Genomic DNA, 17,249 nt, shown 5'->3' on the forward strand with positions numbered 1-17,249 from the left:
GTTATACAGGGCCAGTTATAGCTAAGGTACAGGGCCAGTTATAGCTTTGTAAGAAAGGTCTTAATATGTACTATATGATGTCTGATTTTAAATTTTTACATCAATCATGGCATAACCCCTTTAAATGAGCTTTAAAGGATAACCACATCCACTTTGCCACACATTTTTCAAAACTAGAGTGGTATAAAAATGCTAAAAACTTTTTTCACAAGTAATCCAAAAAGGGTGCAAAGACCAACCCACAGTTCTGAAGTACAGGGCTTGATAAATTGCCCCCATGACCTTCAAAGAGGACAACCGCTCTCAACATCATCAATAGATGCCATATATTGCCAAAACCACACTTGTTCTCCACCATCACAGGGAAAACATGTAGGCACCAGCAACTTTTTCCAATGGGAAAAGCTGATTGAAGAAGTTACAGTAGTCAGATTATTGAAATCACTGGAATTAATGGGAGATTTTGGGCAACCCCTAAAAGGCTAATTTTACATGAACGTGTTCAGGAAACATGCAACAAGTGATGGCTGTATTTCCCGGACTAAACACTATGGCTCTCTGTCACGCTTCGGTGTGGAAGGGAAACACCACACCGAGCATAGGAGGAAAAAGGGGGGGGGGGGGTGGAACTGGGAATCAGGCCTGAGAACTAGGAAAGGAAAATGGATACCTCCTAGTGAAAACCCTAACCAAAAGTAGGCGAGTTCATACGCAGGAATACCTAGAGTCCTATTCAAGCCCTATAGGAACCTGGTACTAATGGCAGGGACGAGACTACCTGCTCCTCCAAAAGGAAGGACGAAAAGACCTAAAGGAGTCTCCTTTAGGCCTAATGCAAACAATAGGGAAATGCAACACACAGAACACAAACAAAATACAAAAGGGAAAGGAAAGACTTAACTTCAAAAGAAGCAATGGAAGCACCAGGAACTCATCTGAGATCCAACCACAATCTATCCAAAGGTCCAAACAGAAGCTCTAAACCACACAGCACTGTGGGAGAAAAAAGGTTAAATGACCCTAAAAGCCACACCTGGGGAAAGAAGGTGTGGCAAGCACCAGAAACAACACAGACATTATTTGATCCAAACGGAAACATGTCAGATCAAACCACATGTTGCCAGTCTCACCGATCTCCTGCCACCTGTTGCGGGAACATCCGTGACAGTACCCCCCCCCCTTCTACGGGTGACCTCCGGACACCCAGGACCGACCTTATCTGGATGAGATCTGTGAAAAGCTTTCACTAAACGACTGGCTTTCACGTCAGATGCTGGTACCCACATGCTCTTCTTAGGTCCATAACCCTTCCAGTAAACAAGATACTGAAGAGATCTACAGAGAACTTGAGAGTCTATTATCTTGCTGATCGGAAATTCCAAACTACGGTTCACCATGACAGGAGCGGGTGGCAAGGAAGATGGCTCAAAAGGTTCAACATATCTCTTCAACAAAGATTTATGAAACACATTATGAATTTTCAGGGCCTGAGGGAGTTCAAGACAAAAAGCTACAGGATTAATAATGGCAATAATCTTATAGGGACCAATAAATCTTGGACCCAACTTCCAAGAAGGTACCTTCAACTTAATGTTTCTTGTGGACAGCCATACAGAATCATCCACTCTTAGGTCCAGACCTTTCAAACGTTTCCTGTCAGCCACACGTTTATACTTGTTGCCCATAATTATTAAGTTATCTTGAATTTTCCGCCATATAGATGACAAAAAACATTCCTCCTCAGGGATACCCGAAGTATCTGAACCAGAAAATGTGCCAAACTGCGGGTTAAACCCAAATGCCCCGAAAAACTGCGACTTCACAGTGGATTCCTGTCTACGATTAATTATGGCAAACTCTGCCAAAGACAAAAGACTCTAATTGGTGCTCTCGGTCTGTCCATTCGACTGAGGATGAAAAGCCGAAGAAAAGGACAGTTGTACCCCCAGTCGAGTACAGAATGCCTTCCATAATCTGGAAACAAACTGAGTCCCACGATCCGAGACCACGTCAGAGGGAATACGATGGAGTTTCACAATGTTGTCAACAAACACTTGAGCAAGTGTTTTAGCATTAGTTAGGCCCGGAAACACTATAAAGTGCACCATTTTACTAAAGCGATCAACTACCACCACAATAACTGTCTTTCCTGAAGAATTAGGCAGATCAGTGATAAAATCCATGGATAAGTGAGTCCATGGTCTGGATGGGATGGGCAACAGAAGTAGAGATCCGGAAGGCAGAGTATGTGTCACTTTAGTGCGTGCACAGGTACTACAGGCTGACACATAGTCCTCAACACACTTACGCAAACACCGGCCACCAGAATCTACGAGAGATGAGGTCAGCAGTGGATCTGCTCCCAGGGTGTCCCGTAAGAACCGTACAGTGATGTTCCTCAAACACCTTGTGACACTATTCCGATGGCACAAACTGTTTCCCAGAGGGACAAGAATCGGGTGCATCTTCCTGGGCCTCTAATACCTTCACCTCTAGGTCAGGGTAAAGAGCGGATATCACCACCCCTTCCGACAGTGTAGGACTTGGATTTTTAAAATCACCACCTCCAGGAAAACTACGTGACAAGGCATCTTCCTTGATGTTCTTAACCCCAGGACGATAGGTGACAGTGAAATTGAATCTGGCCTGCCTCGGGTTCAGTTTTTTTAGCTGACTCCAGGTAAGCCAGGTTTTTGTGATCTGTGAACACCGTGATCAGATGAATCGCCCCTTCCAACCAATGATGCCATTCCTCAAAAGCCAACTTAATGGCCAGTAACTCTCTGTTCTCCACATCATAATCTCTCTGCGGAAGAGAGTTTATTTTTAAAGAAAAAGGCACATGGATGCCATTTATCAGGTGACAGCTCCGCGACAAAACCTCTCCTACCCCCACCTCGGACGCGTCCACTTCCACAATGAAAGGTTGTGATACATCCGGCTGCACCAATATAGGGGCAGAAGAGAAGCATTCCTTAATAGCAGAAAAGGCTTGTAACGCCGAATCAGACCACAACAAACGTCTGTCCCTTTCTTAGTCATGTCAGTTAAGGGTATTACTATTGTCGAATAGTTCTGAATACATTTCTGGTAATAGTTGGGGAACCCCAAAAACCGCATAAGAGCCTTCAGATTTTCGGGTCGATCCCAGTCCAATACAGCACGGACTTTCTCTGGATCCATTCGAAAACCTGAAGATGATGACAGCAGGTAGCCCAAAAACTACACCTCGTGTACAGCAAAAACACACTTCTCCAATTTTTCATACAATTTATTATCTATTAGGATCTGTAACACCTGTCTAACGTGATTCTGATGTATCTCCGTGTCTGCAGAATAAATTAGAATGTCATCCAAATACATGACTACAAACCTCCCCTCAAGGTGATGAAAAATGTAATTCACAAAATGCTGTAAAACCGCAGGAGCATTGGTCAACCCAAAAGGCATGACCAGGTTCGCAAAGTGCCCCTCAAGAGTATTAAAAACTGTTTTCTAATCATCCCCTTGCTTGATCCTAACCAGATTATATGCCCCCCTTAAGTCCAACTTGGAGAACACCTTGGCACCAACAATCTGGTTAAACAAATCGGGAATCGAAGGAAGAGGGTAAGGATCATGAACAGTAATCTGATTGAGTTCACAGAATTCCAGACATGGCCGAAGACCTCCGTCCTTTTTTTTTTTTTTAACAAAAAAGAACCCTGCTGCCACTGGATATTTGAAAGGTCTTATATGTCCTTTAGCAAAACTTTCAGCAATATACTCTCTCATGGCCGTTCTTTCAGGTCCAGAAAGGTTATACAATCTAGATTTTGGCAATTTAGCTTCGGGAATAAGGTTGATAGGACAATCATATTCTCGATGCGGAGGTAAATCCTGGCATCCACATTCAGAAAATACATTGACAAAATCAGATATAAAAGAAGGTAATATTTTAGTAGTTAAAACAGAAAAATATGTATTCAGACAATTGTCAATGAAATAATCACCCCAATCCAGAATCTGTCTAGCTTGCCAATCGATGGTTGGATTGTGCTTGCTTAACCACGGTAAACCCAGAACCACCGGAGCAGGGAGACCCTCCAACACAAAATACAAGATAAATTCTTGATGAAAGGCACCTACTCAATCTGATATCATGCACCACTTGAGATAAACACTTCTGAGTTAGAGCTGCAGAATCAATAGCAAAAACAGAAATGTTTTTTTCTGAAGTACTCTGTGACAACCCGTGCATATGGACAAACTGAGCATCAATCAGGTTCACTCCGGCCCCGCTGACGATAGTCCCCACAGATTTTTACTCTAGCACCACCTCAGCAGTCAGGCGAAATCGGGTACTACCAGTCAAAGACAAATGCATATTTTCTGACTCTTCTCTCACCCCTCCAAGATTCAGATGGGAATTAAATGTCCCTCTTTTTTCTTTTTGCTGTTAAATGTATGGACATACTAAAAAAATCTCCCTTCTGTCCGCAAAAAAAAACAAACAAAAAAAACACACTGCCTTCCTATTACCAGTACAAAGCGGATCCAGGAGTAGCTTCCCCTAATTGCATGGGTTCAACTCCAGACATAAACCCAGGAGTAGCTTCATCCAAAGTATCAGAAGAATACAATACATCATGTGATAGTGCATCCTGAGAGTGGGGGCCCCTAGATCTATCTCTCTCTCTCTTTTTCTCTCTCTCTCTCTCTCTCTCTCTCTCTCTCTCTCAGGTGTCTATCAATGCATATAGCCAGAGACATGGCAACCTCCAGAGACACTGGGGTTTCATTAAAGGCCAAAGCGTCCTTTAGCCTCTCTGATAACTCTTGACAAAACTGGCTATTGAGGGCAGGATCATTCCACTCCGTATCTGTAGCCCACCTCCTAAACTCAGAGCAATAAATCTCAGTGGAACTATCACCCTGATGAAGGCCGTGCAGCTTGGTTTCGGCTAGAAAGGTCCGATCCAGATCATTATAGAGGAGACCCAAAAGGTTCGAAAAATTCATCTACTGACCGGAAAGGCTGCAATCCGGTTGGCAGAGAAAAAGCCCATGACTGCACATACCCCTTAAGCAAGGAAATAACCACACTGACACAGACGTAGCCTAAAATACAGTTTGCATGCGTCCCTAAACAAAAATTAAATTATTACGTTGCCCAGAAAATCTGTTCGGGGGAGCAATTTTAGGCTCCAGATAGGCCTGGTTTCCACCACTACCACCAGGACCAACAGCCTGTGATCTCCGCATCTGTGAGACGGTCGTGTGGAGGTCAGCTACCTCCAAAGATAGCCCTTGCAGCTGACCTTCCAGTGCAGCAATAGGATCCATGGCTGCACACAAAAACAAAGACAGTTTTATAATGTCACGCTTCGGTGTGGAAGGTAAAGACCACACCGAGCATGAGAGGGAAGGGGGGCAGACAGGGAATCAGGCCTGAGAACTAGGAAAGGAAAATGGACTCCTCCTAGTAAAAACCCTACCCAAAATCCTGACTGACTACCAGTATGAACAGACCCCAAAGGCAGGCGAGTTCAGCCCTAAAGGACCCTGGTACTAATAGCAGGGATGAGACTACCTGTTCCTCCAAAAGGAAGGACGAACAGGAGTCTCCTTCAGGCCTAATACAAACAATAGGGAAATGCAACACACAGAACCCAAATAAAATACAAAATGGAAAGGAAAGACTTAACTTCAAAGGAGCAATAAAAGCACCAGGAACTCAGCTGAGATCCAACCACAATCTATCCAAAGGTCCAAACAGAAGCTATAAACCTCACAGCATTGTGGTAGAAGCAACTATAAATAGAGAAGGTTAAATTACCCTAAAAGCCACACCTGGGGAAAGAAGGTGCGGCAAGCACCAGAAACAACACAGACGTCATTTGATCCAAACGGAAAACCTGTCAGATCAAACCACGTGTTGGCAGCCTCACCAATCTCCTGCCTGTGGCACTCTACTGTTCTGTATTCATGGCCTTATGTGAGTGCACTAGATCCGTAGTCAGTCACTCACAGCAACATAAGTCATGATGATGCTGCGAGTTCCGGTCAGAGGACCAGTGTTCGGTCAGGGAAATGCGGCACGTTTCCCAGACTAAACATGCTCATGTGCAATTACCCTGCAGGGGTTTTCTGAGAATGAAATATTGATAACTTGCGGTGGTCTTTTCAAGCAGCAGATTAGTGGGAGTGCCAGGAGCCGGACCTCTATGATCAGATATTGATTGTCTAGCCTGAAGATAGGCCATCAATATTTAAATCCTAAAAGACTCTTTTCAAAAGATTGTTAAAAAGATTCTGCAAATGTTAGTTGGAGATATGACTTAATTCTGTAATTAGAAATGGCTGCTCCTCTCTTGAATGGAAAGACTAAAGAAATAAGCATCCTCGCAAATAAAGTGAAGATGGTGGTATTATTAAGTGCTGCAATAATACATTCTTGCACAATGTCTGGCTAAAGAAATACACTAAGTCCCTTGAGGATTCGCAGAATTTCCCTATGGTTGGTGTGATGGATGAGCCTATACTGGAGATCTCATTGCAAATCCCAGTTCAAAATGATTTGTTTCCTTTGTTCTAGCGATGCAGGTTGCTATGGTTACCTAATTAACCAGTGGTCGGTTTTCAGGGATTTTTTTTTTTTCTTTCTCCAGATGGAAATGTCAGACAACTAACACAATATATTCTTTAGTATTGAAGTTACACACAAGTATTTCCCATATTACTGAGGTGTTACTAGTATGTACTGCATTCTGGATAGATGGACACCTGTATTGGATCAATGGGAATTGGATACAAATGTAACCAGTTTTACAAGGGTCTTTTATACAATATGAAGATGTCAAATTACTGTAAACCTCCAGCGGTTATATGCTAAGAACTGTACTGATGTGCTTCAACTCAATGCCAGTAAAGAACTGTTCTACTGGTAAATAGTCCGCATCATTGTCTCCTTCAACGCGGCAGGGGACCCTGCCTTGAACCTCACTATTCCCCAGCTGCTCATCCCGAACTTCCGTCAGGCAGGAAAACCTTGAACTACGGGTCAACTATCCCAGAACCATGGTGTGCCCCAAAAGGAAGAAAGGCGCACCCTTCCCATCATTGCATGGCCCAGGGGAGTGTCAGAATGAGTGACTACAATCACCATTTTTGCTACTATTACTCCTCTCCAGGGCTTGTTGCACATACCTAGAAGAGCTTCCTTAACCAATAACAGCGGATCACCAAGGAAGAGTAAAGCAACCCAGAGACAACAAACCTTCTTGCGACTCCTGTAAATGGTGACGCTAAATGTTACAGCTATCGCACTGTTCACACAGTGTTAGCATACATGCACAAAGACACCATACATCTACAGTACCATACATACGCAAGTGCTAAATAAGTCCTTATGAGAAAGCACTGGGTAACAGAAAAGAAGTTAAATATGAATTTTGCAACAAAAAGTGTTGATTAGCTGTGATATGGGTATTAAAATAAAAACCATTCAGGACGTTCTTTCAACTATCTGCTTGAGCTGCGAATGAACAGCTGTAATCATACGGCTATTCAGACAGAAAGTGAAGCGTCTGCAACAAGGCACACAAGAAAGAGTTGTTAAGTAAGCCACTTTGTGTTTGACACAAGTCAAAATTACTGTATGCTTTAGAAGGCACAGAAAGCTTGCATGCTTAAAGTATTTTCGTCACAGTCATAAATAAAGTGGCAAGAACCAGCACAAGGACAAATACGAACAGAACTAGAATACAGTGGTCGTCTCGGTTCAGGCATTGCAGGCATCCCTTAGATATGGCATCTATGTCTGATCGGTGGGGATCTGACTGAGGTCACCTGAACGAGGAGGCATCATGGCACTTCTTATCCTGACAATGGCTTATTCCAGCACATTATAGTCATATGTGATTAGCATGTGGCTCCTTAGCCATCGGTAGATTCAGAGGCTACAGCTCCCATAAGCTATAATAGACTCATACACTACCACTGTGTGACTCTCATATTCTGAGAAAAAACAGACCACCATGTTATTTTATTGTTCCATTTTCATGTGGGGTCAAGTACTCTTCCTCACTCAGGGGTTTGCATCCGATAGAGTTTTCTCACCATTAACATTAATGGCATATCATATTGCTAGGGTCCAACCAGGACTCTCACCAATGACAAGAATGATGGTCCTGTGACTTGGACCCATAGCAGCATGGATGGTCCAGGAAAGAGCCATCAGCTGTCTTGTGCACAACCTGACCAATAGGCCTTAAAAGGTGTTTTATATGTTTTTAAATTCAACTGCCATTCCGTCCCAGCTGCTTTGATCCACCATGGACTGGTGGCATGGACTGGGGTTACGTGCTCCTCTGCAGCCAATGACTGGCTGCAGCAGTGACTTGATCTCAAAGTGGCACAGTCGCTTGGGGAACAAGTCACTGCTGATGCCAGTAATGGTCTGTAGCAGTCCACAACTTCCATCCATACTGGAAATTTACATGAAGGCACTGGTGCACGAAGAGGAGACTGGTGGACTGAAGGGACCAGAACTGAGCAGTAGTAAGCAGGTAAGTATGTTTTACAAAAGAAAAAAAAAAAAAAAAAAGCTGGAAAACCCCTATAATAGAGACTGAACTTTTCTGCAACTGTTCAATATAAAATGCACTAAGCTAATTGGTGGGTTGGCCATAACAAACACGTATCCTCATGGGCTGGTCTTTACTAATGAGTAACCTGATAAAGTGTCTACCACTTTATTTTGTAACCTAATATGATTTTTTTTTTATATGGAACGTCAAATCCCCTGCATTGCCATAGAAATAAAACAAACTATAAACTCCCAGCTCCCTGCAGCTGCCACTAGATGGCGCTTATGAGCTTACTGAGTACTCTGTGTTATTGGCATATGGGGTAAGCTTCTAAGCTCCCTGTAGTAGTGGCAGCAGGCTACTAGGGGGCTATCTATATCAGTGTGGGGTTTCTATCTGGAAAATGAGGCTAAACGTGCTATATTTAACCTGGAGTTTATCATTTAGCAGTGTCTATGCATGGAGTCTAGAGTTCTGCATCATAAAAGGGAACTCCAAATGCTATAAAGTTGTAGTCTAATAAAGTATTAGAAAATCAATAGCCTACAATATTGGAAAACAGCATGATGTTAAATGGTGGAATTTACTGAAGGAAGTCCATTAGTGATTTACAAGAAGGATGGGTTTAAAAATATATCTAGAAGACAATTTTCTTATTTCTTGACAAAATATTTTACATGTTAGAAATCAACAAAGAAAAAGTAGATGATAGGAAAAGAGATAAGATTAGATAAGATTAGATAAACTTAGATTACAAAAAATAAAATTAGATTAGAATAGGCAGATTGCATTAGATTGGATAGATTATATTGGAGAGATTTGATTGCATAGGTTAAATTGGACAGAAAGATAGATATAGAGATAGATACTGTATTTTTCCGCTTGATAAGACGCACCTGTTTATAAAAACAGGTCGTACCTAGGTTTCTAAATCAGACCCCCAATCTGTATCAGACCTAAGATCAGACCCCCAATCAGATTCCATTATAAGATGCACTACCATCCCCCCTCCCCCTGCTTTTGCAGTGCATCTTATGGAAAGAAATACAGTTGATAAGATATATTATATAGATACAGGGTATAAGGATATACAGGTCCTTCTAAAAAAATTAGCATATTGTGATAAAGTTCATTATTTTCTGTAATGTACTGATAAACATTAGACTTTCATATATTTTAGATTCATTACACACAACTGAAGTAGTTCAAGCCTTTTATTGTTTTAATATTGATGATTTTGGCATACAGATCATGAAAACCCAAAATTCCTATCTAAAAAAATTAGCATATCATGAAAAGGTTCTCTAAACGAGCTATTAACCTAATCATCTGAATCAACTAATTCACTCTAAACACCTGCAAAAGATTCCTGAGGCTTTTAAAAACTCCCAGCCTGGTTCATTACTCAAAACCGCAATCATGGGTAAGACTGCCGACCTGACTGCTGTCCAGAAGGCCATCATTGACACCCTCAAGCAAGAGGGTAAGACACAGAAAGAAATTTCTGAACGAATAGGCTGTTCCCAGAGTGCTATATCAAGGCACCTCAGTGGGAAGTCTGTGGGAAGGAAAAAGTGTGGCAGAAAACGCTGCACAACGAGAAGAGGTGACTGGACCCTGAGGAAGATTGTGGAGAAGGACCGATTCCAGACCTTGGGGGACCTGCGGAAGCAGTGGACTGAGTCTGGAGTAGAAACATCCAGAGCCACCGTGTACAGGCGTGTGCAGGAAATGGGCTACAGGTGCCGCATTCCCCAGGTCAAGCCACTTTTGAACCAGAAACAGCGGCAGAAGCGCCTGACCTGGGCTACAGAGAAGCAGCACTGGACTGTTGCTCAGTGGTCCAAAGTACTTTTTTCGGATGAAAGCAAATTTTGCATGTCGTTCGGAAATCAAGGTGCCAGAGTCTGGAGGAAGACTGGGGTGAGGGAAATGCCAAAATGCCTGAAGTCCAGTGTCAAGTACCCACAGTCAGTGATGGTCTGGGGTGCCATGTCAGCTGCTGGTGTTGGTCCACTGTGTTTTATCAAGGGCAGGGTCAATGCAGCTAGCTATCAGGAGATTTTGGAGCACTTCATGCTTCTATCTGCTGAAAAGCTTTATGGAGATGAAGATTTCATTTTTCAGCACGACCTGGCACCTGCTCACAGTGCCCAAACCACTGGTAAATGGTTTACTGACCATGGTATTACTGTGCTCAATTGGCTTGCCAACTCTCCTGACCTGAACCCCATAGAGAATCTGTGGGATATTGGGAAGAGAAAGTTGAGAGACGCAAGACCCAACACTCTGGATGAGCTTAAGGCCGCTATCGAAGCATCCTGGGCCTCCATAACACCTCAGCAGTGCCACAGGCTGATTGCCTCCATGCCACGCCGCATTGAAGCAGTCATTTCTGCAAAAGGATTCCCGACCAAGTATTGAGTGCATAACTGAACATAATAATTTGAAGGTTGACTTTTTTTGTATTAAGAACACTTTTCTTTTATTGGTCGGATGAAATATGCTAATTTTTTTAGATAGGAAATTTGGGTTTTCATGAGCTGTATGCCAAAATCATCAATATTAAAACAATAAAAGGCTTGAACTACTTCAGTTGGTGTGTAATGAATCTAAAATATATGAAAGTCTAATGTTTATCAGTACATTACAGAAAATAATGAACTTTATCACAATATGCTAATTTTTTTTAGAAGGACCTGTATATAGGACAAACATATGATCAGTGTCCGGGTATGACTAATGTGAGTACGGTGATTCCCTCCAGAAGAACATTGGGCTCTCCATAGAAACATGGATAAAGATGCCAAGCACTCTAGGAAGCAGTTCAAGCGAAAGGCCTCACTTAACTTTGGCAGGGGTACAGCGAGGCTATACACATGATAATGATTGTTTTGTTTGTCTTTTTACTCCTGATGTTCTTGGCCAGGGTTAAAAAGTGAGTCTTTGAGACCTTGCTGGTTTCTGAGATCCATGGATAACCTGATTTTGGTAATTGGTCAAACCATTAACATAATGCAATTAAATATAGTTAAATGCTTGTGTGTGTGAATCTACAAGTATATTATGGCTTCTGTACAAACACCTCCATAAGGCTTGTTCCCAGCATTTCCATGCAGGCTACTAAGATAATTTTTGGACTCTCCCTCACCAGTGTATTTCCCATGCTAGGACTACATTTTATCAAGAAAAACAAGCAAAGGCTCAAAGTGAGGCAAATGTTCAATGTACTAAATCAGACTAGAGCTTGGAGCACTGTATCCATGGATACTTCTTAAAGGGCAATCATGACTTGCTGGGAACCTGGAAATGGTTTATTCTGCCATCTTTGGCGTTCCACCATTAAACCTCACAAGCTACAGTATCTTGCAGAATATATCAGTGAGATCAAGCTTGTCTGCTTGAAAAATACTCATCTGATCCAAGTCATAACTTCTATGTCATCAGACGTAAGAATGCAGTGCAAAATTTCATTAATTATATAGCTCTCATCTATCCCATAGAGCTGTCCAGAGATTGGGTCACTCTCATCAGTCCTTGGTTTTAATAGGACTCACAAGCTCTCCAGGGCAAGAAAGTATGTTGTATTAAAAGGGTTGGCAACTTATCTCCAGGATATCTACAAGTGTCTGATCAGCTGTGGTCCAACTGCTGGGGCCCTCACTGATCATGAGACGGCAGCCCATGATACCCATTTTAATGGAGATGCAGACACGCATGTATGTCCACTATTCCATTCAACTCTATAGGACTATCGGGTACAAGCTCTAGGCAATCTCCTGCAGTCCAAAACAGATGAATGGAGCGGAAACGTGCATGGTCCATCAAGTCCATCCTGTAATCCTGCTATGTTGATCCGGGGGAAGGCAAAAAAAAAACAACAACCCAGATGTGGAAAGCAGAACAAATCCCCTTTAAGGAAGGGGTGAGCCACAGGGAAAGGGTGCGTAGAACATGATTTCTATACATTTTCATAAGCATCGATGTTATTTTGAAATAAAAAGTCATCTAAACCTTTTTTGAAGCCATCTACTGTACTTGCTGTGACCAGCTCTTGCGGCAGGCTATTCCAGAGGTGCACAGCCCTTACTCTAGATGTAGAGAGAGATGTTTGAGGAGGTTTAACATAGAATAGCTTCTCTCAATATTTGTTGTATGGTCCATTTATATATTTGTACAGGTTAATTATGTCCCCCTTAGATGTCTGTTTTCAAGACTAAACAAATACACTTCTTCAGAACCAGAACTGAACTGTGTATTCCAGGTGAGGCCGTACCAAAGCTTTGTATAGTGGCAATATTACATCCCTGTCCCTGAATCCATACCTCTTAATACAAGACAAAATTCAGTTGGCCCTAGAGGAAGCCAACTAGCATTGCATGCTGTTATTTAGTTTATGATCTACTAAGGCTACTTTCACATCTACATTTTTCCTTTCCGGTATTGAGATCCGGCAGAGACTCTCAATACTGGAAGAAAACGCTTCCGTTTTGTCCCCATTCATTGTCAATGGGGACAAAACTGAACTGACGGAACAGAATGCATTCCGTTCCGTTGGGTTGCGTTCCCATAAAGTAGCCTAATACACCCAGGTCCTCCTAAAAAAGTGACTCTCTCAGTTTTACTCCCCCTAGGACATATGCTGCAAGTAGATTATTAGTGTTTGTGTTTTAGAAAACTTTTAGGTAGGGAAATTACATTGTGAATCCTGTGGCTATGGGTTAGGACCATCTTTAGGGTGGTTTCACACAACATTTTTTTGGAAAAACATACATATTTTAAGAACATTTTTCCTGGTGTGTGTTTTTTTTTATTTTTACAGTTTTTTTGAATTTTATTATTTTGCACAAAATGCTGCAGCCAGATGTCTGCTCAAAACCGATTGTGAAATCGAAAATGTGCTACAGACATGACCTTTTGTTTGTCATGTTTTTCTTCTGGTGCTTTTTTATTTTGGTCCATGGAATGTTCTAGTTCCGGCATTTTTTTTAAAAGTATTATCTCATAGGCTTCTCCATAGGACTTTAAAAAGAAAGCCTGAAAAAGTGATTGTTCAAAATTGCCTGAATGAAAAAAGCTCCATTCAAAATAATCCATAAAAAAAATGCACGGAATTCATGGCCTGCTTTACAAGCCAAAAAAGAAACCACAAAAAAGGAAGCCTAATAAAAAAAATAAGGGTTCTGCGTAATGTGTTTTAAAGTGGTTTTCCCATGTCAGGCATTGATGGCATATCACGGGCTGTAATGCCCTCTAGAGGCTAAACTAGAGTATCATCCAGCTGTTGTAGCCCAGACATTGGTGTCCACAACTTTAAAAATAGAAAAGAAATCTGGATATTAACTAGTTCTCACCAATGAGCTATTATTTGCTCACAGTAATTATGTAGATCCGTGCAGCCGAGCAGCGATCATTCATGCTTATGTCTGTGCAGCGGAGAACGGAGAGCGTAGCCAGGCGGCTCCAGCTTATTTCTGGGGAAACAGCAGCGATTGCTATCTCTCAGAGATTAGTCACCTGGGCTGCTCAGATGAGCAGATGTCTTTTGGCAGTGCAGTTTTAATAATTTAATAATGGCGTTTAATCGCGATCACGATTTTTATGTTCGCACCATAAAAACCTCTCCAAGTGTACACTGAGCACGTGTCCATGGGGTATAATAGGCCTGGCATAATCCAAAAAGAATTTCCTTTCGCCATATGTTCTGACATTGGTATAATTTTCTTTTAAGAATTGGGGCGATCCCCAAAAAAAAAAAATTATTTGATTTTCCAGCGTATGCTCCAAACAGTGTGAACAGAGCCTAAAGCAGGCAGTGGCTTATACTTACATAAAAGATACAAACTAACATTCCTCTGCATTGTGAAGCAATGGTTCATCTTGCAGGGTTCTATTCAGACAGAATCTACATAGAAAACGTGTATCTAACGTTGATTTATTGCACTGCACAGAGTTACGGCCAGTAATATAGGCGCATAGACACTCCTGGAAACAGTCAACATGCTGTCCACTAACAAACCGCCAGTCAGCAGGGAGTGTAAGCAGCTTGCAAAATCATGAATGATGCTCTAGATCAGATCGGACATGGTTAAGGAACCTGGCACCATGCTTTGCTTCACTCATCTAGTTCTGGTACTGTCTGTCACTGAAAGACAGTACCAGAACTAGATGAGTGAAGCAAAGCATGGTGCCCGGTTCCTTAAAGGGGTTGTGCGGGTTCAGAGCTGTTTTACAGGCTAGGGCAGGGCTAAAGCCCGCCCATTAGTGCCGATGACGTCACCGCGCTCACTGGTCGGTGGACGCCTCCGCCTAGCTTTCCCTATGAAGAGCCCGGTATGACACCGGATCTCCTAAAAAAGCCTTTCAGCATGAAAGGCTCCGATGTTCATATTAGGGGGGCTGTCTGGGTGAAAATGTGGGGGCACCGGAGGATAAGAAAACTTGCCAAGGTTTTTTTCTGATGCGTTGGGTGGGGGCTTTAAAGCACAATACTTATCCTAAAAAATGTTTTATTACACAGGAAAATTTACTGATTTAAGTGTCATTCTGAATTAAAGGGGTTGTACAGCATTATAAAAAAATCTACTTTTTTCCCAAAAAAAACAGTGCCATGTTTGTTCCCAGGATGCGTTTGATGTTGTCGCTCAGTCTCATTCACCTTAAAGGGGTATTCCCATCTAGACATTAATGGTATATTGATAGGACAGGTCATAAATACCAGATAGCAGCAGGTACCAGAGACGGGAAGCAAACCTATGTCAGGAATGGGGCCCTGGGGTGACTGGAGAGAAAGCTGTTCATCCATTCACTACTATGGGACTTTCAAAAATAGCTGAGCACGCTCACTCGGCTATTTTTGGAAGTCCTATAGCAGTAAATGGAGAGGTGGTGTGCATGAGCGGGGTGCTCTTCATACACATTCTTGAGACAGAAGAAGGTCCCAGAGGTGGGACTGTGACCTAATGTCCATATGGGACCACCCCTTTAATAAAGCTGATCTGCAATATCAGAAACAACCCATATTTCTGGAAGAAAGCAGAAAAGCTTCTCTATTCCTGTACAACACCGTTTATGCACTCAGATAAACTTACCTTATTCTAGTGCCACCATAGAATAGATTTTATTTTTTCCTTGATATACACTATAGAAACCCTTCCACAGCCTTGGAAAGGATTTCTTCTTGTTGTATAGGTTATAATTACTTTGTATGCGATTGACACAGGAGGAAGACATGATTCAAATAGTCATCTGGTCATATAATTACAGCATAGAAACAGTACTTTTATGCTTCAGTATACCTCTTTACAATGCAATTTACCCTATTGAAATAAGCTGCACCTACCTTACCACTGATGTCATTAATTGCTATATGAACAAAAATGGATGCCTCTTCCATACCTTCCAGGTATACATGTCGATAACCTACAGGAAGCAAACATGAGGGAATGAGAAATGACTGACTGTTGTAAAAACTAAATGTATTAGAATATATATATATATATATATCCCCTCTATAATAAAATACCTCTGTTTCTGCGATGTGTCCGTGCATGCGTGTGTGCCGATGTTAAATGCACATGCACGGCGGCCAATTGAATCACAGCGCACCACACGCGGACGCAGCGCCCACCTCAGCGCGCCGAAGAACAGAAACGGGAGAGAAAGAAGCACTCTCCGCTAATTGGTGAAAGAGGCGGTAAGGGGGCATGGTTATGAATCCCCATCATCGCAAGGGGGTTACCTGGAGCAGAGACCACCTCAGCAGGGGCACGACAGGAGGTGGAGGTGGCATGAGCACAGGCACCAGAGAAAGGAAGGGCATCTGGAGCAGGGGCACTACAGAGGGGAGGCAACTAAAGGAGGGGCACTGAGGGGGCATCTGAAACTTAAGGGGAGGCACTTGGAGCAGGGGTACACGGGGAGAAGGGGTCCTGGATACAGGGAGAGTAGGGGCTCTGGGCAACACCTGCAGCAGAAAGGGGGAAGATGTAGCAGACAGCAGAGTAGCTGGAGCAGGGGCAACTGATGGGGGTTAGCTGGAGCAGGGGCAACTGATGGGGGTTAGCTGGAGCAGGGGCAACTGATGGGGGTTAGCTGGAGCAGGGGCAACTGATGGGGGTTACCTGGAGCAGGGGCAACTGATGGGGGTTACCTGGAGCAGTGGCAACTGATGGGGGTTACCTGGAGCAGGGGCAACTGATGGGGGTTACCTGGAGCAGGGGCAACTGATGGGGGTTACCTGGAGCAGGGGCAACTGATGGGGGTTACCTGGAGCAGGGGCAACTGATGGGGGTTACCTGGAGCAGGGGCAACTGATGGGAGTTACCTGGAGCAGTGGCAGGATCACTAATGGATGGACACTAGAGCAGGAGTATTACTACTAGAGACAAATACCAAGCCTGCGGCAGCCCCCTGCGCTCAGCAGCCTCACGCAGAAGTGCCCGGGCTCTGGAAGAGGAAGGAACAGCATGCAGGCCGCAGAGACCACGGGATCTGGTGATGGTGCAGCTGCGGGTCCTGGAGCTGTACAGCAGCATCGGAGGCATACACTGCAGCCTATCAGGTAACGGGAGCCCCGGCCTTCTGTGCGGACACCTGGTGCGGGGTACAGATGTGTGCGGGCGGCGTGTGGCGCGCAGTGTTCTGATTGGTCGGCGCGCCGCCATGCACAGTTTAATT

The 17,249-nt window shown here is 43.2% G+C and overlaps 1 protein-coding gene across 1 annotated transcript in view; it reads right to left on the reverse strand.

The window, feature by feature from the left end:
* The window catches only part of PLCH2 (phospholipase C eta 2), a 730,017-nt gene that overhangs the window by 25,743 nt on the left and 687,025 nt on the right, over positions 1 to 17,249 (reverse strand). Inside the window, exon 22 of the mRNA XM_044281842.1 lies at positions 15,913 to 15,992. Coding sequence (XP_044137777.1) covers positions 15,913 to 15,992 — 80 coding nt within the window. The remainder of the gene's footprint in view (positions 1 to 15,912; positions 15,993 to 17,249) is intronic.

The sequence above is a fragment of the Bufo gargarizans genome, chromosome 2, assembly GCF_014858855.1.
Source record: "Bufo gargarizans isolate SCDJY-AF-19 chromosome 2, ASM1485885v1, whole genome shotgun sequence".
Classification (NCBI taxonomy): domain Eukaryota; kingdom Metazoa; phylum Chordata; class Amphibia; order Anura; family Bufonidae; genus Bufo; species Bufo gargarizans.